The 25,939-nt window shown below is 37.3% G+C and overlaps 1 protein-coding gene across 17 annotated transcripts in view; it reads right to left on the bottom strand.

The window, feature by feature from the left end:
* The window catches only part of SLC20A2 (solute carrier family 20 member 2), a 100,496-nt gene that overhangs the window by 32,883 nt on the left and 41,674 nt on the right, over nucleotides 1-25,939 (bottom strand). For 15 of the 17 annotated variants that reach the window (XR_014494181.1, XR_014494182.1, XR_014494183.1 and 12 more), the window contains 3 exons: nucleotides 12,499-13,055; nucleotides 8,543-8,683; nucleotides 6,759-6,844 (listed from right to left, as the gene is read on the bottom strand). Coding sequence is in view for 14 of the 17 variants with exons in the window: in XM_083377096.1 (XP_083233222.1) it covers nucleotides 6,759-6,844; nucleotides 8,543-8,683; nucleotides 12,499-12,787 (516 nt within the window). In the remaining 3 variants the exon portion in view is untranslated. Of the gene's footprint in view, nucleotides 1-6,758; nucleotides 6,845-8,542; nucleotides 8,684-11,484; nucleotides 11,966-12,498; nucleotides 13,056-17,246; nucleotides 17,423-25,939 lie in introns of those variants that run through there. The other 2 variants (XM_083377095.1, XM_083377093.1) reach the window with 2 other exon arrangements.

Raw genomic sequence — 25,939 nt, 5'->3', positions numbered from 1 at the left:
TATGATTGCAAGTCATGATGGTGATTAGGCAAGATTGCCTCACTTAACAATTCCCTTCCTAATCTCTCTGATGCAGTCATCAATCAATCAATCAATCAATCAATCAATCAATCAATCAATCACTCAGAATAGAGCTTTGAGGTCTTCTAGTCCAACACCCTGCTCAAACAGGAGACCCTGTACCATTTCAGATACATGGCTGTCCAGTCTTTTCTTAAAAATCTCCACTGATGAAGCACCTACAACTTCTGAAGGCAAGCTGTTCCATTGGATAATTGTCCTCACTGTTAGAAAGTTTCTCTTTAGTTCCAGGTTGCTTCTCTCCTTGATTAGTTAAAATAACCATCTGGGTTAAGTGAAGCATTGGGTGGCTCAGGGATGAAAAAGGGGATATGGCTGTGACGAATGGGAGGGGATAGGCAGGGGGGCACTGCAGTATCCCTGTGGGTTGGTCATAAGGGCACTACAGTAGTCATAAATTCAGGACCCAGCCAAAAGTACATTTTGGGGTATGTGAAAAGATTGCTATGCTATCAATCACAAGTCAATGACTACTTGTACTTAATGTGTCCCTCTATATTCAATAAAAATGATTATTGTACCTGGAGAGTTAGTGGCGATGGAAGTGGCAAAGCTTGTCTACTTTTCCGCTCTCATTGCATCCGCAGATAACTGCCCAGCTGCCCTGTTTAGAGTGACCCGCTCACTGTTTAACCAGGGACCAAGGGATGACCCCTTGCAGGGTAGGGCTGAGGAATTTGTACAGTATCTGCAGGACAAAATTGCTCAGATCCGGACTGGCTTGGACTCCGACTGGGCAGAATTCAGCGGAGTGGAGAGGGCAGGTCTTGATCATACCATTTGGGGTGAGTTTGACCCTGTGACTCTGAATGATGTGGACAGGATTATGCATAAACTGAGCACTACAACTTGTTTACTGGACCCATATCCCTCCTGGTTGGTTTCGGCCACCTGGGAGGTGACAGGGGGCTGGCTTCAGGCAGTTGTCAACGCTTCTTTGATGGAGGGTGTCTTCCCCTCCGCCTTAAAAGAGGTGGTGGTGAGGCCCCTCCTCAAGAAGCCTGCTCTGGACCCGGCCACGTTGAATAACTACCGTCATGTCTCCAACCTTCGCTTTGTAATGAAGGTTGTTGAGTGTGGTGGTGCATCAGCTCCCGCAATTCCTGGATGAAGCGGACTATCTGGTCCCGTACCAGTCCAGTTTCAGACCCGGCTACAGCACGGAAACGGCATTGGTCACACTGGTGGATGATCTCTGGCGGGCCTGGGACAGGGGCTGTTCCTCTGTCCTGACCCTACTTGACCTCTCAGCAGCTTTTGATACCATCGACCATGGTATCCTGCTGCAACGGCTCGAGAGGTTGGGAGTGGGAGGCACTGTTTTACGGTGGTTCGCCTCCTACCTCTCGGGCCGCTCGCAGTTTGTATTGGCAGGAGGACAGAGATCTACCCGAGGCCCCTCACTTGTGGGGTGCCTCAGGGGTCGGTTCTCTCCCCCGTTTAACATCTATTATGAAGCCACTGGGTGAGATCATCCATGGTTTTTGGGGTGAGGTATCACCAATATGCGGATGATACCCAATTGTTTATCTCCACCCCGAGCCAATCCAGTGATGCCCTTGATGTGATCTCCCGGTGCCTGGAGGCGGTGCGGGTCTGGATGGGAAGGTACAGGCTCAGGCTTAACCCCTCCGAGTGGCTGTGGATACCAGCATCTCGTATTGTTCAACAAGTTCCATCTCTTTTGATGGGGGGAGGTATTGCCCCCCTCAGAAAGGGCTCGCAAATTGGGTGTCCTCCTGGATTCACGGCTTAATTTGCAAGATCATCTAATGGCCGTGACCAGGGGGGGCCTTCGCACAGGTTCGTCTAGTGCGCCAGTTGTGCCCCTTTATGGACCGAGATGCCCTATGCACGGTTACCCACGCCCTCGTCACTTCTCGCCTGGATTACTGCAATGCTCTTTACATGGGGCTGCCCTTGAAGAGCACCCAGAGGCTTCAACTGGAGCAAAATGCGGCCGCACGGGTGCTTATGGGAGTATCTCGGTACTCCCATGTTACACCACTCCTGCGCGAGCTGCATTGGCTTCTGCCCTCCGAATGCGATTCAAGGTGCTGGTAATAACCGTTAAAGCCCTACAAGGCTTAGGCCCGGGGTACTTGCGAGACCACCTGCTGCCATTGTCAACCTCCCATCACCCGGTTCGCTCCCAGAGTCAGCCTCCTCAGGGTGCTGTTGGCCAGGCAATGCTGGCTGGCAACCCCCAGGGGGAGAGCCTTCTCTGTGGGCGTGCCAACCCTCTGGAATGAACTACCCCCGGAGCTGCGGACGGCCCCTGACCTTCGGTCCTTCCACTGTGACCTGAAGACCTGGTTGTTCCAACTAGCAGGCCTGGACTGACTACGGTTTTTAATTAGGCTTTTTACTGGGTTAAATTGTCTTGTATTTATTGCATCTATTGTTTAATTCTTTTTTAATTTTTTTACTTTATGTTTTTTAATTTTTATGGTTGTCAGCCGCCCTGAGTCCTCAGGGAGAAGGGCAGCATATAAATTTAATCAAATCAATTTTTTTAGAGTAGCATTAAAATGTATTCATCAAGGCTTCCGGTTCTGCGCAGCTAGCATTACAGTTGAGGGATCAAAATGATCCAAGCCCTATGGCTGATTTCTCTCTTTTCGGGGACCCTAAATGGACCCAAAACCACCCCGGAGAGGTGGCAAGGAAGGAAGGAAACTCTGCCGATCCTGGGGAGATAGTGGTTGATCTGAACATCTGAGAAAAGCTCTCAAAAAACCAACAAAAAGCTAGTGTCAGTCATGACTCTAGCCCAAGCTACATGAAGCCGAAGCCAAAAAGCACTAAACTAAGCGTGATTGTAATGTGTGAACTGGATAAGAATATTGATTTTCATTCTTCTACCTGACTGATTTCCTGAGAGGAAAAAAAGAACGCCCAGAAGAAAAAATCCTCCGAAAGTGAGAGGTGGGGATCTTTGTTCCACCCTCCTCTAAACAGAAGCAGGGGCGGGGGGGGGGGGGGATACAGAAAATTGAAAGATAGACTGGTGCTGACATCTAGTGTTGGATGAAAATATTGCCCTAAATATATATCCCAGAAAGAAAAGCCTGTTGTCGTGACCTTCAGGGCTTTGACCTAAACAAAGAGCAGCTGTAACAAAAGAAAAGAAAACATTGAGGACTATCTACAAGTGAGAACTATAAAACTTGGAAAAAATTGATCTTCCTGTATTATAAATATTTTTAAAATTGTGACTTTAAAGTGATTGGCAGAGAAAGGATTTTTGGTCATTATGGAGCATCAGAGATCTGCAGAAAGAACATATCAAGAAAAAATAAATACTTACCAGGAGGAAATGTATGTTCTGTTACAACAAATGCAAATGATACTAACTTCAAACCGTGAGGAAATTAAAAGTGCATTTGAAAATTTAAAGGATTGCATTCTCAATTTAATGTCACAACAATTAAATGATTAGAAAACAAAAAAGTGAGAGATTATGTAAAGCAAACAACTGAATATAAACTAGTGGAGACTCAAGTGGAGAAGGACTTACAAGAAATATTGAACATGGAAAAGATAACTTGTATTCTAAGACCTAAAGTAAATTTGAGGATAAGGAAAAGGATTTGACAAAATGGACTGCTGAGCTGTTGGGAGTACCACAAGAAATGGGGAGACAAGGGATGACGAGAGAAATTTTTAATGAATATGAAGGGGCAAAATCTTTTTATAAAGACATGAGGTTTGATTTGCCTATTATATCCACAACAACATCTGCAAGATTATGGAAAGACTCTTTGATTCAATGGAATATATTGATTGGGAAAGATGCTTGGCAAAAGAAGAGGGCTAAAGTGAGAATTGAGGAATTAGATGATGGGGTGTATCAGAGGGAATATTTAAAAATTAAACACTTGTTTGAATATGGCTGAAGAAATAGAAAGATTTTAGTTTAAGAGGGATGAACCCTCTAAGTAAGACAATACTTTTCTTTTTTGTTCTTTTATTTAAATGTAATTGATTTTAAGAAAATTCCAATGGATAACTAAAAAGAGGGGAAATGCTTTGAATAGAGTTAAAAGGTTAGATGATTGGATTTATTAAATGGAACATTTAAATAGGTTTAGTTATGGGTAAAAAGAACAGAAAAAATGGAAATAATTGTATACAAATTCAAGAGGGATATGTATTTTAAATAGCATATTATTTTCTTATTTTTTCTCCCTTTTTTCTTTTTCTCTCTTACATCTTTTCTTTTTCTATTTCTTCTTTTGTGTCTTTTTCCTACTTATTTTTTAAGACATGAAAATAGATTTAAATACTTTAACTCTGGGAAAATTTTAACCACTAAAAATGTTTTGAACATTGAGGGGAAAATAAATTTAAATAAGATTTGTAAACAGGATTCCTGATGAGGCAACCAAGATGACTAGATAGAAAAGAAGCATGATATTGATGTGATTATTATTTGTAGAAATTTTAGAAAAATCTTTATATTTAATTGTTACCTATCAAATTAATAAGAATTGTATTAATTTAAGGTTGCGAAGAGAAAATCAAGCAAAGCTATTATGTGGACTTTGAAATATAGAAACTAACTGTTAGTGATTACTTTGTAAACATAAACCCAGACAATACACTGTTTATCAAATATGAAGGTGTTTATGTTAAAAAAATCAATAAAACATATATATTTTTTAAAAGGTATTCATCAAATAGATAATTTATTATTTTAACCAAAACAGTGTAGAAAATGAGGATCTACATTTTAAAACCAAATACAGTTGCAAGAAAAAGTATGTGAACCCTTTGGGATTACGTGGAGTTTTGCATGAATTGGCCATAAAATGCGCTCTAAACATCATGTAAGTCACAATAGAAAAACACAGTCTGCTTAAATTAATACTACACAAACATTAGCTGTTGTCATGTTTTAATTGAACATAAGATGGAAACATTCACAGTGCAGGGTGGAAAAAGTATGTGAACCCCTAGCCTAATTACTTCTCCAAGAGCTAATTGGAGCCAGGAGTGAGCCAACCTTGACTCCAATCAGTGTGATGATATTGAATGTGTTGCTGACAGCTGTCCTGCCCTTTAAAAACACACACCTGTTTTGGGTTTACTGGTCTCAAGAAGCACTGTCTGATGTGAACCATGCCTCGCAGAAAAGAGCTCTCAGAAGACCTACGATCAAGAATTGTTGACTTGCATGAAACTGGAAAGGGTTACAAAAGTATCTCCAAAAGCCTTGATGTTCATGTGTCCATGGTAAGACAGTCTACAAATGGAGAAAGTTTAGCACTGTTGCTACTCTCCTTAGGCGTGGTCGTCCTGTAAAAATGACTGCAAGATCACAGCGCATAATGCTTAATGAGGTAAAGAAGAATCCTACAGCGTCAGCTAAAGACCTACAGAAATCTCTGGCACATGCTAACATTTTTGTTGACACATCTACAATAAGGAAAACATTAAACAAGAATGGAGGACATCACGGAGGAAGCCATTGCTGTCCAAAAAAAAATATTGCAGCACGTTTGAGGTTTGCAAAAGAGCACCTGGATGTTCCACAGCACTACTGGCAAAATATACTGTGGACAGATGAAACCAAAATTGAGTTGTTTGGGAAAAACACACAATACTATGTGTGGAGAAAAAAGGCAAAGCACACCAACATCAAAACCTCATCCCCACTGTAAAACATGGCGGAGGGAGCATCATGGTTTGGGGCTGCTTTGCTGCCTCAGGGTCTGGACAGATTGTTGTCATTGATGGGAAAATGAATTCCAGAGTTTATCAGGACATTTTGCAGGAAAACGTACGACCATCTGTCCGTCAACTGAAGCTCCGCAGAGGATGGGTGATGCAACAAGACAATGACCCAAAGCATACAAGTAATTCAACAAAACAATGGCTTCAACAGAACAGAATACGCCTTCTGGAGTGGCCCAGTCAAAGTCCTGACCTCAACCCGATTGAAATGCTGTGGCATGACCTTAAGAAAGCGATTCACACCAGACATCCCAAGAATATTGCCACACTGAAACAGTTTTCTGCAGAGGAGTGGTCCAAAATTACTCCAGATCGTTGTGCAGGTGTGGTCTGCAACTACAGGAAACGTTTGGTTGAGGTTATTGCTGCCAAAGGAGGGTCAACCAGTTATTAAGTCCAAAGGTTCACATACTTTTTCCACCCTGCACTGTGAATGTTTCCATCTTATCTTCAATTAAAACATGACAACAGCTAATGTTTGTGTAGTATTATTTTAAGCAGACTGTGTTTTTCTATTGTTGTGACTTACATGATGTTTAGAGCACATTTTATGGCCCATTCATGCAAAACTCCATGTAATCCCAAAGGGTTCACATACTTTTTCTTGCAACTGTAGGTATGGAGACCTTATTATACAAATACTATTATGCAATTATTATACAAATGCTTAAATATCAGATATATCTTTAGAAATTAACATACTGCTTATATTTCATTCTAATTTGCATACCATTTTCATTTTACTTATTGGCATTATAGTTTTAAGGCAATTTTATTGTTCAGTTCTTATGAATTAGTGTGTAGACATACTGCAAAATAAATATAAGCATCATTTAAATGCCACACCTTTATAGCAAATAAAGCCTTTCAGTGTGCCAAATGGGAACGAGATATAACAAATAGCATCAATGCATTGCTATAGTATCAACAGTACTAACCTTATTTAAGATGAAAAATCTGATCAAGAGAAACAGTGCACCAGACATCATACCAGATAATAGCGGGGAGATAAACCAGGAAGCAACTGAATATAAATTCAAAGAAATATTATATTCAATAATTGGCAAGGTCCCATCCAATGTAAAATTCTGCCAAAGAACAACTTGTTCTTTATGTTTCTAATAATTATTTAAATAGACTCAAAGTTTGCAATATTGGTGGATATCTGTACTTTGAGTGTAGGATGAAGGTTCGTTCTCTGAGCTTGTAGTTTGGTTTACAAACTTTTCAGTACCGAACTAGGTAACTGACATAGACACCCCTAAAAGCCGCTGAAGATGTTACCTAGTCCGGTACTGAAAACTTCATAAACCAAACTACAAGCTCAGAGAACGAACCTTCACCCTCAGACTCAAAGTCATTTTTAAAAAATGTAAAATTCAGCCAAGGAAAAGATGTTTGAATCCAACTGATTTCAATAGAGATGTTATGTGTCTCTTATACTAATTAAGTTTATATTTAAAAGTACTCTTAAATATGCTTTTTTTGCAATTCTAAAATTTCATAAGAATTTTTTTTACTTTGTGCTCTCAAGTCATGTTTGCTTAGTTTTTCTTTGTATTAAAATGTTCATCTTACTTTTTTAGTTTTTTCCATATAGCTTTTACTGTTTAAAATCAACACGAGTTCAATTTCTTGAAGTTTTAAAAAAACCCTTTAAAATGAAAAAAAATGTTTGTATGTACGTATGTAAAAGTGGTTCATCGGCTAATATAAAGAATGTCATATAAATTAACTAAACAAAAGTACTACTGAAGTTTATAAATACTGAATTTATAATTTAAATTCTTAAGCAATCTTTTAAAAATAACAGTAACACATAAAATATATAAACATAACGAATATAAACATAACAAGATTCCGCTGAACATTGTGTTAAACCAATATGCATTCTCTAATTTTGGTCTACCTCAACTAATTTTACCAAATTTAATTGGTTGTGGAAATACATCAACATAACATTTCAGTAATACTAAAAGTTTCCATAGCTTAACAGAGTTTTAAGAATACTTTATTTTTTAATGCAGCTATGTTACATAAGAGAGCTAGTTTGCTGTAGTAGTTAAGAAAGTGTTCCTCAACTGCAGCAACTTTAACTTGCTGTCTGGGAAATTCTGGGAGCTGTAGTCCACATTATCTTAAATTTATTAAGATTGAGAAATGCTACCTCGAGCTATCAGGCTAGAAACTAGGAGTTCTAGTTCTGCCTTAGGCACAAAGCCACCAAGGTGACCTTTGGCTAATAACTTTCTCTCAGCCCTAGAAAGAAGGCAAAGGCAAACCATTTTTGAAAAAAAATGTGCCAAGTAAACCTCAGGGACTTGTCAAACTGATCTTTGAGAATAGGACATGGTTGAATGGAAGAAAAAAATTGTGTCTTTTGTCTTAATTAACCCTGAAATTCGTTAGAACAAAAATAATCATATGACCTTTTTCTCCCATTTCCTTTCAGAGATTAATATAATTCTAAATGGCTAACCTCTAACCTAATACATTATAGATACATAGGCATTTAATTATCAGAATTCCTGTGCATCTCTGGCTACGCTGCTTGGAGAGTCTAATTTTTGTATATTATCTTAATGAAACTATAGTTTACAGTGATGTCTGAACTACAAACAGTAGCATTCCAGACAAAACTTACTTGAATATAACTATCACAATTTTTCAAAACACTTTTTAAAATTCATTGCATGTTATACATAAAGAGAATGTAATTTACCAATCTTGACAAGTTCCATCCACTGGACTCCTTGTGTGCCAATTGCAACTAATGAGAAACCTATAGTAGAACCAACTATACAATGAGTTCCAGATATTGGAAGTTTCAAAAATGATGCTATCAGCTGCCAAACAGCAGATCCTAAAATGTAAGGTATAAAAGAGAACAATCAAGACAGGACATTTTAACATTCTGGAATATCAGAATTTGAAGGCATCCATATAGTCTTGCAAAGGCAAGAAACTCCTTACAAAGGGTGAGTTACTGGATGCTACCAATTCAAGTGAGAAATGATTTGCTTTCTACCAATTTCAGTTCAAATATTCTTAGTTTCTGTAGTATAATAAAAGATTTTCAGGTTATCAAATATTCTTATATCATCATATATTATTATTGTTCCATCATATATTTTTATTGCACTTAATAAGAACAAACAACTAACGGTGCAAGTATATTTCTTCCTTTTATTTGGGTAATTTTATTGTCAAATATGGGATTCTGGTAACTATTTTCAATAACCCATCACTATCTACCATTTCAGGATATCTGACAGAGTTCCACCTATATCATATTTCAATAAGACCCAGTATCTCACTCATAGCTGTAGAAAGACACAGAGTTTTATGCAAGAAACTATCAGTTTAATATAATTGTTTGACTCTAATACTTTTGTAACGTTTTTTGGATTACCACTACCAGTAATCCTCAATTTGTGACTATAACTGGGACCAGAATTTCCGTGCTAAGCAAGATAAATTGTTATGTGGGTCAGGGCCAACTGTACTTTTTTTTTTGCGATAAATCTTAAATGAATCATTGCAGGTAAGGCAATCATGCAGTCATTAAGCAAATGTGGCTTGATGAAAGCCAGCTGGCAAGGTCACAAATTGGGATCACGTGAGCCCAGGACATTGCAACTGTCTTACATATCTATCAGTTACCAAGTACCCAAATTTTGATGATGTAACTGACCATGGGGATGCTACAATGATTATAAATGCAAGGACCATTCATAAATCACTTTTTGAATGCCATTGTAACTTTAAATGGTTGTTAAATGAATGGTTGTAAGTCGAAGACTACTATATTTCTTTTCTGTACTTCAGCCACATCAATAAGGATACATCAAGCCAACAAAGCAGATATTACAAGATAATAAATTGTTGGATGAAGTGTATAAGGTAGAAACAAAGAAACATTCAAATAATCTAAAAGGGAAATTATCTTCATGGATAAAGTAATCCTTGTAATATGTGCTCTTATATTAACAAGTGTTTTCTTCTTGAAACAATTGCTACATTAGGAAATGTAACACTGCCAAATATTTACTAGTAATAGTAATCCACAAAAGTGTTATACTCTTAACAATTTATTTTTATATTAGTTCATTTGTTTCATTATCTGGAACTATAGACAATAAAAATTTGATTTGCTGATTACCATTCAAGAAAAAAACAGGGCTCTAGCATCATTTTAATGAAAGTCACGCCAATGTGTCGCAGGAAATAACTCAAGCATTTAAATTGTACAGGAATGAAAGAGAAGGATAGACACTGTACAAAATAAGGGAGAAAGGAAGGAATCCCATGTGCCAATAAAGAAAGTATTCATATGGCACAGCACACTTCAAAAATACTTTTTAAAATTCTATTTCTGGAATGTTTTGAACTAATTGACTGTCATTCTCAACAAATCAAATGGGATAGAGGCAAAACCTGATTAAATAATTGCTTTATATGATAAATACATCTAAAACTAAAATATACTTTGCTCTAGAAGTACTAAATAATACTCACATCCAAAGGTATTATCAGAAAAGCACCCAGATTTCACTCAAAAAATTTTTTGGAGTGGTTTGTCAAAAATTATCTACATGCCACTTGTATCAGCCAAGCTGAGCAAGCATTTATTATTTTAAAAGTGATAAAACTATGACGACATTCCCTCTCAAAAAGATCATTCTATTCTTTTTTAAAATAATCTATTAACATAATATACCACTTTTTTATGAATTCAACCAGTAAAACGCGTGACTTACAGTATTATCTTTCTAAGCAAATTAGTTTTTTTTTTAATTTTAACACAACCTCTCACTCCCAAAGCTTACTGTTTAATAATTTATGGTCCCAGTGGACTTATTTTGGGGCAACAACAAACTAAAACAGCATCAAAGGAATGGCTTTTGGAAGTGAAAATGTTTGGATGAAATGGTGTTAAAGTTCATTTGACAGCCACAGAACCTAAATTAAATACAACTGATAAGACAAAATTTTAATTGTAACCTATTCTTATACAACTACATTAGGAGTGATCTAAGATTCTTGTTTGGGTCCTAATCAAACATATACATCAAAATTCAGGATAGCAAGACAAATCCAATATTCTAATGTTAACTAAGCCATATTCTGTATTGAAATATCCTCGCAGAATGTAGAGTTATAGTCTAATCTCTCTAAAGGAGGAAGAAATGCACCCTTCATAAACAACTTGGACATAATATTTAAGCGGACTTCATTGTTTTGCCATTCATTTAAAATTAGATCTATATATCAATTAAAAATATTTAATCATTATCTATATTTAATCATTAGCAGTTAAAGTACTTTAAATAACCTTAGAATTTTAAGAATTAATTCATTTGCATCTGCATATAAGACTCCATCCATTTTTAAAAGATGAAAATTAACATAACTAGAAATAGAACAACAGGTTTTTTTATGATGACAGTGGAAGTCAGAAAAAATATGCTTTTAAATAAGATGTATATTCTTCTATCCATACAAATTTCTCAGGAAGTATCAAGTGTGATACAATTTAAGGCAGCATTTTTATCCTCAACATTTTGTCTTGTGGTTAAATGTTCATATAAACTAATAAATCAAAATATAGTACTTGACAGCCTGTTTAATGAAGATTCCAAACCTGTTAGGAAGTATCTATACCTTTTGATTATTGCTGTTATTTATCTTCTCTATACAATTCAAATAGCAGGGAGCAACAGTGCAACCACATAGCACTGTACAGGCTCAGAGTTGTAGACAGCCCCAGGACAAGCAAGTCAAGCTCCCAATAATATCTTCCTGCCCTTCAGTCTCAAAATGGATTCCAGCAAATGTTTTGAAATATCATCCCTTGAGGGCAATCTGATCTGCTCACTAGAAGAAGAGGGCTGTGTTCTCTTGATAAGATCAAATCACCTTTTCCCAACTCATATTTGTATTGTTGTGTAGAGAAGAAAATAGGAGCTTCTTGTGGTGTCTTTTCCCCAAGCTCCAGTGTAAAGAAAAGAAATTACTGTTCTCCCAAAACCCTCACCATGTTCCAAAAAACAGGAGACACTGACTGTAAGCACAAATAGATTCATAAGATAAGCTAGTATTTTAAGACTTTTTTTCCATAAAACTTCATAAAATTATAAATACAAATCTAACTCACCAATATTTTAAGTATACTACAGTGCTATATAATAAGTTATCTTGCCAATATCTTATTATATATTACCATTTTAATAGTTTTAGAATCTCATACATTATATTGAAATAGTAAATAAACAGAATCCTTAGAAAGACTGATTATAATTCAAATCTTTTAAACTTAAGAATTGGGCAATGGCAATGAGAGTTTCTTTCCTAAAATAATATAATCAATTATAGATAATATTAATCTTGCTTTAAATCAACTGTGATCTGACTCTACGGTAAAAAAAAACAAGCTATAAAATTAACTTCTATTAAAGTTGGTTCCAATGAACTACTAAAGGCATCTGGCCAAGGAAGAGTGTGCAGAACCTGATTCCAGGGCCTGCTCTTGACCTCTCAATAATAACTTCCTCAATCTCCACAGGAATTTTGTAGATTGAGAAATGTGCAAATTATTACTTGAGTTTTGCCAAGATATAAGAACTTTTAATTGTTTGAAGAAAATGATTAAATACTTAGAAAAATAAGGTTACTTACCAACCATTGCACTGACTTCTCCAGCCATAAGTGTAACTGTTGAGTTCTCATACAAGTTTACATCAATTATACCTTTACGAATAGTTTCACCTACTTTTGCTCCAAGCAATACTGAACCAGTAGTTTCAAAAATTGAAGCGAGGATACAGGCTTGGCGCAAAGTAACTACACCAGAACCCACAGCAGTACCAAAAGAATTTGCAACATCATTTGCACCAACTGAAAATGCTAAAATAAAAGCAATGATAAAACCCACAATGACCATCCACAGATATTCTTCCAATGCCATTTTTTCTCCAAATACTCTTGTAGTTCGGGTTTCTGTTTAAAACTATTTTAATTGGACAAAGCTGAAAGGTAGTGAGCAGATTTAAAAGCTGATTTTGTGCACACAATGAGTTCTCTCTGGAAAGTGCTGTGTGATACTGGAGCGTGAAGAAACTGCTAACTGGTGATTTTCAAGCTACTGTCAATACTGTTTGTTTGGCTCAATTTAGTCACCAGCAAGATCCATTCCATATTTTGCTTCAGTAGGTTTACAGTTGTAGTGATCTCTCCTACAAAAAGAAAAAAAACTAGAATCAAACACTATACAATTATAAATAAGAAAATCCAGAATGTCATGATACCTGGTAACTATAGACAAAATGGCTGAAGTCACATTAAAACTGACAGTATTTAGGAGATAATGATAAATTATAACTGAGACTTGTCTACTTCCTAGAAAACTTAAAAAAATAAATAGAGATGTAGGCATAATCTTTTGATATTTACCAAGTATCTGTAAGAAAGAACATATTAAATTAATCTTACTTTGATTAAGCAAGAATGTCCTTTAGCAAGAATGCCTGCTAAACATAATTAAAGCATAATTAACCTATGTGGTTCAAAATAACTTGAATGTGCTTTTTCTTCTGTAAATTTATTATACTTTGTCTCTTGTAAAAGAACAGAGACTGCTATTAACTCCTTGTACTATTTAGAAAACTGAAAGCATCCTTGTTCCTTAACTAATTAAGTCTATAACATAAAGGCTACTTCATGCAGATTTATCAAAATAATATATTACTTGCTATTGTCTGTCCTGCTGAACATAGTTTGGGATGCATTAACTTTTGAAATACACTACTTGAATTGCAATCACATATATTTTATCATAAACAGAGCTTTCCATCACAATCCTTGTAAAAATGATTTTAAAAGTCAGCTCCACTAGAAACTCTGGAACCTGATTTTGCTTTAACATATGTAAGATTTTACTGGTAATATTTTGTGCCAGGTAACTCAAATTCTATTCTGAGAAAGTTAAATTCTACTACTTGAATGAGTTTTGAATACTTGACAAATGCAATAATTCATTAATGTTGTTATGTCCAAAAATCATAATAAAGCACTAGCAAAGTACCTAGGACACAAAGCCTCACACTCAACTACCAGAATTAGCTTCTTTATTTTACCAGTCTGCCCATTCAGGTAGTTCTTGTTTAACAACCATAATTGGAATCAGCAACTCAGTCATTAAGTTAAGATTGCTAAGTGAAAAATCATGTGACTGTGACTACAATCTTACTTCAGCTTTCTTACACACTTGCAAAGGTTATAAATGCGAGCATTGGTTGCACACTTTTCCATAATAAACAGAACAATGAACAGTGACTATATGAGGCAGTTGCTAAACAAGAACTACTTGTACTATCAACAATGTATGTTTAAAAGAATTATTCCTGGAAGTACTGGATGTCCACAGAAAAGGATGTTCTGGCACTCTTTTTAGGTTTCTAGTAAGCATCTCCTCTTACAGTGACTACAGTGATTGTACTCTATCCTCATGGAAGCCACTCTGATCCTAATACAGGTAATCTGGAACATGACCATTCTGAGATACAACAGCTTCAGAATGGCTGCTTTACTTTCAACCACTGTAAAATTTTCCCAAGCCATTTGACTGTATTTTGGTTGCTTTGCAAACAACTCAGCTTTACAACCACTTACAATGCCCCCCCCATCACATGATTGTGATTTGCATTTTTGTTTTGCTGTTTATCAAAAGAATGGGTTCATTTAAAAACCATACCATGCACTTAACAATTGCATCATCTGCTTAATGACCACCATGAAAAATTTCAAAAAATGAATAGGCTTTACTTATGATCAGATTTCCAATCCCAATTGTGGTCCTAACTGTGAATTACCTGTAATATTTTTGGTCATTTATCAACAATATATTTATAGTATGCTCATGCAGTAATGAAACCTTGAAAAATTCACTTATATAAATCCTGCATGGTAAGAGAGTTGATGGTGGCCTCAGCAGGAGTTTACAACATTTGCAACTCTTTTAAAAAAATTAAACCTGACCCAGTTTATATTCAATGTGATTCTCAGTAAGTTTAAGATTAGTCCAATTTTAAATAATTACATTTAAAGTTATTAAACCAGCACTACCTATTTTGTGTTTACCATCCATGCTTCTATCACAGACCCATTCTCCCCTGGCTGAGATTAATAATAAAATAAAATTATGCTCTCATAAACCTGTCTATCCCAATGACTTATTTTCCCGCAAATCTTTCAAGCTTATCAGACCACTGTTCCTATTACTATTTTTATAGTAAACATTTTTTTCTTACTATTTATATCTAAGTTCTCTCTTAAACACCTTAAAAACTGAAATAGTTTCTCAGCAGCAAGCCTTAGAAAGGCAAAGAAAGCTGACAAATTCTCCTGTCCTAAGAAGGCCCGGAACACTGACCTTGTTCTACAAAGCCTAAGAAAAAGGACAGGGTGGGGAAATAAATGCACCGTGATGAGACAAAAATGAACAAGAATACGTCCAATATAAAAAGAATTCAAATTTTTAACTGTAAAAAGTAAAGCCTCTAAGTCAGATTCAACTCCAGGCAATTTCATGGTCAGAATCTGGGTTATTACTATCTTCTGGTTTTTCTTTGTTTTTATTTTAACTTCATATAGGTAGGTGGCAGCTCTCAATTTCCTAGTGACCTCCCATACAAGTACCATCTAGGTCTGATCCTCCTTAGTTTTTTACAATCGGCTAAAGAAATTTCATAAATCTGCCATATTACAACCTGAATAAATACTACTGGCCACTGCAGTCAGTAATACAGTGGTTACTCAAAAGGCCCAAGACCTTGTAAAAGACATCTAGAAGCATGTATCACAAAAAGAAGCATGTATCAGAAAAAATTAGGGACCCTCTTGACTCCCTGGGATATAAGAGGGAGGAAAGTTAAAACTCAGACAGACTTGCAAGATTCTCTTGCTGCAACCTACCTGAAGGATAGGGAATCCTTATTTAACATGCTTTTGTTCAGTAACCATTACGATGGTGTTTAATGATACTATGTATTTGCAACCATTGCAGCATCAGTGCAAAAGACAGCAGCAGGTTGCAAACAGGACACTGTGACCACATTGGATTCACCTAACAATGGCAACTAGGACTCCTGGAACTGCCGTCATAAGTTAATGCAGTTACATGATGTTGCGTCTTACAACCATATTGCTTAGTAACAATGTTCCTGAGCCCAATTATTAGTAAGCAAGACTATTCTGTATAAGACAGGGGTGTCAAACTGGCAGCCTGTGGGCCAGATGTGTCAAGTGCAGGCCAGGCCCACCCCAGCTCCAAAAAGGGAAAAAACATTGCAATTTCACAATACATCATGTGACGCAATCAAGTTTGATACCCGTGGTATAAGACTAGTCTTTCTGTGGAGTCACATAAAGTGATCTCATTTGATCTACTTCATATGAGTGACAAAAAGGAACATCAGGAACAGAAAAAGTCAGCTGATATACTAAGCTTGCCAGTGTGCCAGACATATACAGTGGATATAAAAAATCTACATAACCTTGTTAAAATGGCAGGTTTTTGAGATGTAAAAAAAATCAGACCAAGATAAAATAACTTCAAAATATTTTCCACCTGTAATATAACATAAGCTTCTACAATTCAATTGAAAGACAAATTGAAATATTTTGTGTAAAAAAAAACTTGTAATAACGTGGTTGCATAAAGATGCACACCCTTAAATTACTACTTTATTGAAGCATCTTTTGATTTTATGAAAGCATTCAGTTTTTTGGGGTAGAAGCCTATCAGCATGAGACATTTTGCCCTGGGAATCTTTACTCACTCTTCCTTGAAAAATCACTCCAAATTTGTCAGATTATGAGGACATCTCTTGTACACAGCCCTCTTTAGGTCTCTCCACTGATTTTCAATTGGATTTAGGTCTGGGCTCTGGCTGGGCTGTTCCAAAACTTTTATCTTTTTCTTCTGAAGTCATTGTTTTATTGACTTGGTGATATGCTTTGAGTTGGTGTTGAGTTGAAAAGTGAAATTCCTCTTCATTTTCAGAATTTTAGCAAATGCCTAAAGTTTTTGTGCTAAATTTGACTAATATTTGGAACTGTTCATAATTCTCTTCACCTTCACTAAAGTTCCAGTTTCAGCTGAAGAAAAGCAGCCCCAACCATACTTCATTGTGGTTATGGTGTACTTTTATTGATGTGCTGTGTTATGTACCAAATATACTTTTTAGAATTATGCCCAAAAATATTCAGATCATAACAAATTTGCTCACATGCCTTTGTCAAACTTGATGTAGGTTTTTGCAAAATGTAACTGGACTCAGATGTTTTCTTTATAAGTTTTTGTCTTGCCACAACTTAGGAAGCACACCACAGCTTATTTTCATATGTAGTACACAATCAATACTTGCCAGAACTCTTTAATGTTGCTATAGTCCTCTTAGCAGCCCCTTGGACCAGTTTTCTTATTTTGTTAACAATTTTGGAGGGACATTAAGTTCTTGGTAACATCACTGTTATGGCATATTTTTTTCACATTGATGACTGTCTTCACTGTGTTCCATGGTATAGTCCAGGGGTCAGCAACCTGAAACAGCAAAAGAGCCACTCGGAACCGGTTCCGTCATACACACAAAAAAGTGGGAGATGCAAAATGTGCGCGCGCATGTGGGCACGCACGTGCATGCGCAAAGCAAGCAAAAAATACACCACCCTCTACGCCCGCACCGCATCCTGAGCTGCACGCACCTGTCGCTGCCCAGTGCCGCCAGCTTACGCGGGGGGGGGGGGGGAGACAGACTCGCAGGCGACGGGCACTCGATTGCGGCGATGCCTTCAGCCCGGGCACCGCCGGAGCCACCCGAGCGCCATCCCCCTCTCCCGGGACCTCCAAACCTCTGCATTTGATGAATGCAGTAGCTCTTCAAATGTGGAGGCGGATGTTTGGGGACCTGCACAGCTCTCTAAACCGCCGCCGCCCCGTTTGCAGAGCTGCTGCATTCCTCCGCGTTTGAAACAAACACGAACAAACGCAGCAGCTGTGCAAAGAGGACGGTAGCAGTTTGGAGAGTGCGTGCACACCTTTCCAAACCGCTGCCGTCCCATTTGGAGACCTGCCGCGTTCGTTCATGTTTGACGAGCGCGGCAGACCTCCGAATGGAACGGTGGCGGTTTGGAGAGGTGTGCTGCGCTCATCAAACATGGACGAAGGCGGCAGCTGTGCAAACGGGATGGCAGCGGTTTGGGGAGTGCGCGTGCACCTCTCCAAACCGCCGCCGTCTCGTTCGGAGACCTGCCGCGCTCGTCAAGCATGGACGAACGCGGCAGCTGCGGAAAAGGGACGGCAGCGGTTTGGGGAGTGCGCGTGCACCTCTCCAAACCGCCGCCGTCCCGTTTGTAGACCTGCCGCGTTCGTTCATGTTTGATGAGCGCGGCAGACAATCGAATGGGACGGTGGCGGTTTGGAGAGGTGCGCGCGCACTCTCCAAATCGCCGCCGCTCGTTGGGAGACCTGCCACGCTCGACAAACATGGACAAATGCGGCAGCTGTGCAAACGGGCCTTGGCAGCTTTCCCAATGAGCAGCGCCACTGCCGTTCGGGCAGAGGTGCACGTGCAATCAGTGGTTCCGTGTCCAGTTTTCACTGTGGCTTCTTGGCCCACATATAGGTTTCTCAAGAGACAAATAAGATGGTCTGGTAAGCACATCTCTTTAAGAATTTGCCATAGTTTGTTATGATCCACACAATCAAAGGCTTTAGCATAGTCAATGAAGCAGAAGAAGATGTTTTTCTGGAACTCTCTAGCTTTTTCCATGATCCAGTGTATGTTAGCAATTTGATCTCTAGTTCCTCTGCCTCTTCGAAATCCTGCCTGTACTTCTGGTAGTTCTCGATCCACATACTGCTGGAGTCTAGCTTGTAGGATTTTAAGCATAACTTTACTAGCATGAGAAATGAGTGCAATGGTGCAATAGTTTGAATATTCTTTGGCACTGCCTTTCTTTGGAATTGGAATGTAAACTGATCTTTTCCAATCCTGTGGCCACTGTTGAGTTTTCCAAATTTGCTGGTAAATTGAGTGTAGCACTTTTACTGCATCGTCTTTTAAGATTTTGAATTGCTCAGCTGGAATACTGTCAACTCCACTAGCTTTGTTGTTGCTCAGCTTTTCTAAGGCCCACTTCACTTCACATTCTAGGATGTCTGGCTCGAGGTCAGTGACCACCTCATTGTGATTATCAGGGACGTTAAGCTCATTCTTGTATAGTTCTTCTGTGTAATTTTGCCACCTCTTCCTAATCTCTTCTGCCTCTGTTAGGTCCCTGCCATTTTGGTCCTTTATCATGCCCATTTTGGCATTAAACGTTCCTTTCATCTCTCCAATTTTTTTGAAAAGATCTCTGGTCCTCCCTATTCTATTCTTTTCTTCTATTTCTTTGCACTGTTCATTTAAGAAGGCATTCTTATCTCTTCTAGCTATTCTTTGGAATTCTGCATTTAATTGGACATATCTTTCTTTTTCTCCCTTGCCTTTCGCTTCTCTCCTTTCCTCAGCTATTTGCAAAGCTTCCTCAGACAGCCATTTTGCTTTCTTGCATTTCTTTTTCTTTGGGATGGTTTTGGTTGCTACCTCTTGTACAATATTGCGAACCTCTGTCCATAGTTCTTCAGGCACTCTGACTATCAGATCTAATTCCTTAAATCTATTTGTCACCTCTACTGTATATTGAACAGGGATATGATTTAATTCATAGCTGAGTGGCCTAGTGCTTTTCCCTATTTTCTCAGTTTAAGCCTAAATTTTGCAACGAGAAGCTCATGGTCTGAGCCACAGTCAGCTCCTGGTCTGGTTTTTACTGACTGTATAGAGCTTCTCCATCTTTGGCTGCAGAGCATATAGTCAATCTGATTTCTGTGTTGACCATCTGGTGGTGTCCATGTGTAGAGCCAACTCTTGGGTTGTTGGAAAAGAGTGTTTGCTACGACCATTGTATTCTCTTGTCAAAATTCTACCAGCCTGTACCCTGTTTCATTTTGTACTCCAAGGACAAACTTGCCAGTTATTCCGGTTATCTTTTGGCTTCCTACTTTAGCCGTCTAGGGAAGGCATTATTGTAAAATGTACATTTTTGTCTACTCAGTTACTCTGGTTCAGTTAGTGCAGCAAACATTTTAATTTGACTTTATGAAAAACACATTTTAGTTAAGCACATTTAAGGTTTGCAAATTAAAAAATAGCTATTAATATATTTATTTCTATTACAAACAGCCTTCAATGCTCCAAGTTTACAATTTTATATAACTTCACAATTTTCTCTTCTCCCCTCCTGCTACAGGTTGTCCTCAATTTACAACAGTTCATTTAGTGACTGTTCAAGGTTACAATGGCACTGAAAAAAGTGATGTTGCAGCATTTCCATGGTCATGTGATCAAAATTTGGAGACAAATGGTTCATATTTATAACAGTCCTGGGGTCATGTGATCCCCTTTTGTGACCTTCTGACAGGTAAAGTCAATGGAGAAGTCAGATTCAATTAACAACCATGTTACTAACTTAACAACTGCAATGGCTAGAAACATCGCAAAGTGGGGCATAACTTTAACAAATGTCTCACTTAACAACATAAATTTTGGGCTCAATTGTGGTCATAAATTGAAATTACCTGTACTTGGATTATAAAGTGTCATACTTCCTGACAGTTAGAATAATTAACCAGTGGAACAACCTGCCTCCAGAAGTGGTGAATGCTCCAACACTGGAAGTTTGTAAGAAGAGACTAGACAGCCATTTGTTTGAAATGGTATAGGGTTTCCTGCCTGAGCAGGGGTTGGACTAGATGACCACCAAGGTCCCTTCCAACTTTTTATTATTATTATTATTATTTACAGACTTTTTAACAAAGCACTACATTTTAAGCATTATTTAGAAAGATAATCCTTAAGATTAGAAAACATTAAGCAGGCACCAGGTCTCAGTGGTTTTAGGAAAAAAATAAAGCAGACAAATTAAAAATTTCTTTTTATTAAATGGATAAGTATTTTTTAGAAATCAGAAATTTTAAAAATTCAGGAAATGTAAAATTTTAACCTAGGAGAACCTAGAGCTCATTTTATTTTTTCAACCATTGAAACGACATAGTCAAGACAAAGATAGTATCAGAAGTAAAGGTACTCAGTCATTCAAGATGTTTATAGAGCCAAATTCAGAATTCATGGAAAGGCAGTTTATTATCAGTAAATATTGTACCCAAAAGAAAACCAACAACTATAAACAAATTGCAATTGTTAAGTTTTATTTGACAGAAGTTCAGGGTAAATCCTGCTGAGTTATGGAGTTTATTTAGGAGGAGATGAATAAGTGCTTTGCAAGATTTTTAAAAAGAGATATGTTCCATCATGCCCACACAGAAATTTCACGATAGAGAATTCCGGTCCTTTCAACATAAGTTTAAAAGCATTTTATCCTGAAAGAACAGGGTCTTCTCCAGTAAGAAAATTAAGCAGCATTTGAACATTTGAATATTATTAATGATAGTCTGATTATCTAGGGACAACTCCTGCCAATCAATAAATCTATTTTATCTTATTTTTTACTTTATAGTAACCATTGATATCTCTGTATAATTGCCCTTAAGTATCCACTAAAAAGCATTTTTGTTACTTACAAGCAGGTATAAACATAAATTCTCAGAAATAACATCCAATCTATCATGAAGAATAACTTTTAACTATTAGCCCCTAACTGCGGATACTTTTATAAAAATAATAAACTGAATTACAAGGTAACTTTACCTTTGATATTAAAATTCTCATAAAGTACTCAGTTTTTGTCTGGACTATAGGAATATTTTATAGAAATTTCTAGGTCTTTTTTAGTATTATATTACTAATTATATTTTGTCAATCTTTTAGAACTAAGTTTATAATAATAAATATCATTTATCATTATCAACATATATCAAGCCAACACTCAGGATAATACAAAACACACACACACACACACACACACACACACACACACGGTACAGTTGAATATGACAGATGTATGCAACACACACACACACACACACACACACACACACACACACACACGAAAAAGAATACTTAATGTTTGTTAGAATTCAACTATTTTAATTTCTTTTCCTTACTAAGAAAAACTTAAAAACATTTTCATCACAAAACACATTTTATCACCAATATAAAACTGGAATCATGCAAGAAATTTATTTTTTTAATTCTAATTCAGTAAAAAAGAAATATATAAAATTTGAATTCATTTTGTTAAAAATCAAAAATATTTATAAACTCACTTGGTACTTCTAAGCTGTTTGAAAGAGATGCCAAGTTAATTCTTTCAGCAACTATGCCTTGCTAGCCACAAATACATTCCTAGTGTCTAAAATAGATACCCTATCATATTCACCAGTCACACCTCAGGAGCAGAAATCTCAAGCAAAGTGAAATGTTCTATAACTTACAGAGCAACTTCTGATAAAATTCACTGACAGAACTGCAAAGCAAGACAAGGCTCCTAAGTATCAACCAGGGTTTATCCTCAAGGTAAAAATATACCTCTTCTTAGCAGGATATTTTAAATAGGGCGGATACTTAAAGCACAGCATAACGTCATGATTACAGTAGTTATACCAATTTAATTTAATTTAATTCTATTCTATTTAGTTCCTGTTAGTCTCCTCCCTCCTCTGACTGAATACAAGGGAAAATTTATTTTAATTCTGGACTACATTTTACAATGTCCTTTTCACATGAGTTATTTTTATAATAGTTGGCATAACTCATCCCAATTTTAATATTAGTTGCAACACACACACACACACACACACACACACACACGTGTGCGCATGCGCGCACACACACACACAGATGGAGAGGGAGGGAGAGAGAGACAGAGCTGCCAGAAAATATTTCACAAAAATTTCTAATTATAAAATCTTGGTATCAGAAAAGCTGAATTAGAAAAAAAAATACACTGCATTAAATGCTGCTTCAGTTTCCAACCAAGCTGGAAACCTTGGTTGCAATTTTTACCTACTCCAATAAATAATTTTAGCCAATTAATGAAGATGAAATTTTATAAATTGTCAAACTCTATTAAATGATTAGGCAATTACTTTGTGATGACTTTAGATGCATGACACAAATCTTCTATGTTGTTAAGTTTCTGTTTATTATTTGTCTAAGAACTTTCATGAGCAGCATTTAGCAAATTTAAAAGAGATTGGACATTGTGAGGATACAGTAGTTTGATTATAATCACATCAATATTTACTACACACTACTGCACATGTTATAACAGACATGTCAAACACAAGGCCCGGGGGCCAGATCCGGCCCACGAAGTGGTTTTATGCAGCCCGCGAAGCCATCCTGGAAACAGTGAGGGAACGGCCCCCACTGCCTTGGCCCTGGCCCAGAGACCCTCCTTCTGCCAGAGACCCTCAGATCTGTCCCACTCCTGCCCAGGCCCCCATAGGCACCCTTGATGCCAACGATGTAGAGCTAGCCACGCCCACCCAGTAGGCCATGCCCACCCTGGCCATACTCACCCAGCCCCCTGAGGGCAACCGCAATGCTGATGAGGCCCTCAATGAAATTGAGTTTGACACCCCTGTGTTACAATATTTTAACTGAAGCACTTCTTTGTTCAAAATGAAAATGACAACACAATGCACACAACTGCAAGTCAGAGCACATTTTAGGGTACAGGCAGAAACAACAAAAAATTACTCTTTTGTGCATTTTGGTTTGTTTAGATGTATTCATTTGACATGGAAAGTTGTTTTCTCTTTTATGATAACATTTTACACTTTTTAATATAAGCATAAGAATACTGGAACCCACAAGCAAGGAATACCAATGTTCTTCAAGTTCTCCAAAATTAGGAAACATTTAATCCTACAGATATGAAACCTGTATCTGAATTATATGATTATTTATTAAGCTTTTTTGCTTTTACTTCATTCCCATCAATGTCCATGGTATCATCAGGCAATGAGTAGATCAGAGCATACTTTCAATCAAATTAGGAGTTGTGAAAAATGATTTTTATCATGGATGCATCATTATTTGGTAAAATTTGGTTTCATGGCATCTATGTATCTATGTATGTATCTATCTATCTATCTATCTATCTATCTATCTATCTATCTATCTATCTATCTATCTATCTATGTTTCTACAGATTATATTTAGCATTTTAAGGACATAGATGTACATAGAAAACACCTAGCTCTTTCCTGTGACATCTAAAGCAAAGAAGGCCATTGATTTATTTCTGTTCTACCTTCGATGGATTCCCTTAAAAAAAATAGGTAAATTATTTGGGGGTGAGCCAGAGTTCATTACTGTCATTAGAGTTACAAGTGACTTTTGCAGGAACATTTAATACTAGCTTCATTTTAGTATACCAAATATGGTCTTTCCTAGATAGTGGTAGTTTATCACTGTACTACTGTGTTTACAGACTGCAGAAGAGTATTTTATGCAGTTATCTTTGTGCATAATCCAGAAACTGCAGCTATTAATAATGCTAACTGGGTACCTCGGTCATATGTAGAATTTATTAAAAAACACAATTGATGCCACTCTTAGCTCCTGAACAAAAGATACATATGTAATGGAGCCTGCCAATTACATTCGTAACTCGAGGATTCGTATGAGTGAATCGCATAACCTGACCGCAATCAATCCCTCCTTTCCCCCACGCATTCGCTAATCGCTAATTTAGTACACATGAGGTATCTCAGGGTGGGGAAGGCCATGAGGGGCCTAGTGATGGAACAGGTCACCTGCTTCAGACCATTCAAGACCTCCCCTGACACACTGAAATACCTCATTCTCCCTTGTCTGGGATCCCTCCCCACAATTGCTCCCTCCATCCTGCCATGCTGGATCACTTACTTTGTGAAGATCTGTCTCCTTTCCAGCCTGTTCCTTTGCCTGCTCCTGGCAAGCATTAAGAGCAGAGGGAGAAAGGATGAGCATGCCCTGCTCGGCTTCTGATACACCGAGGCTGTCTGCCAATTCTGCAGCGGTAGGCAGCCTTGGTGAGTCTCCTCCAAAGACTTCCAGGCTCAGCACAGAAAAGCGTTTGCATGCCATTAGGGAGGTTTGGGGCAGCGAAGTTGCATTGCTTCATGCCTCCCGTTGGTGTTGAAACATTTTCATGCACAGACTGGAAGCTTATGGGTGCCCTGATCTCATGGGGCTTCAGGCACCCATTCTTTGCAAAAGCGGATGGGTGCCTTGTCACACAAGATCATAGCCCACGGCAGCTTTTGGTCTCTGGTTGAAGTGTTTATGCACCCATGGGGCACCACTTCAAATAGTCCATAGGACTTGATTTTAATTTTATTCATTTATAACATAAATTATAAAAATACAACAGCAAATAGTAAGGGACAACAATAGGGAAAGGGAAAATGAAAAAAATGTGAAGGAGGATAGGGAAAGAAACAAAAAGCATTATTTCCAACTCCCTCTATTGCAGTAAAATAAGACATTAAAATTGAGTTTCAACTTTTTACATTTGTATACTTGTATGAACCAGCCATTTTTCTATCAACAAATCAGTAAAACCCAAAATCATAGTATCTTTTAATTATAGTTCAATGTAAATTTTAGACCTTTCATCCATATATTCTACCATTGTTTAAGCATCACATTATACTCAAAATATCTTGCCCACTGAGTCATACAGTGTTTTTACCTGTTCACTTTCCAAATTCAATTTTAATAGTTTTGCAGACCTTGGCAATAATATGATCATCACTACTGCATAGTAAATTTCAAATTCATTTTTAGTAAAATTGAACCCATGACTTTTTTTATCTAGTTTAAATCTTTCCTTCGTTTCTAGATATCTAAACCAATGGCAGATGTGACCTTCTAGTTCTAGTTCTTTCTTAGACCTGAGGGTGGGGTGTCCAAAGTTGAAAGATAATATGTTGCCATATGTACCAGTCCGGTTTCACCACCATTTCTTTTCTAAAAAAAGCTTCTTGGGAGGACATCCAAAGAGGCAACTTCGTAAAGAAACTTGTTTTATATTTATTCGACTCTCAATATGGCTCTAATAAAGT

Source organism: Vipera ursinii (assembly GCF_947247035.1).
Source record: "Vipera ursinii genome assembly, chromosome: Z".
Classification (NCBI taxonomy): Eukaryota; Metazoa; Chordata; class Lepidosauria; order Squamata; family Viperidae; genus Vipera; species Vipera ursinii.
The sequence above is the reverse complement of the archived record's forward strand: the minus strand, read 5'-3'. Positions and strand labels throughout refer to the sequence as shown.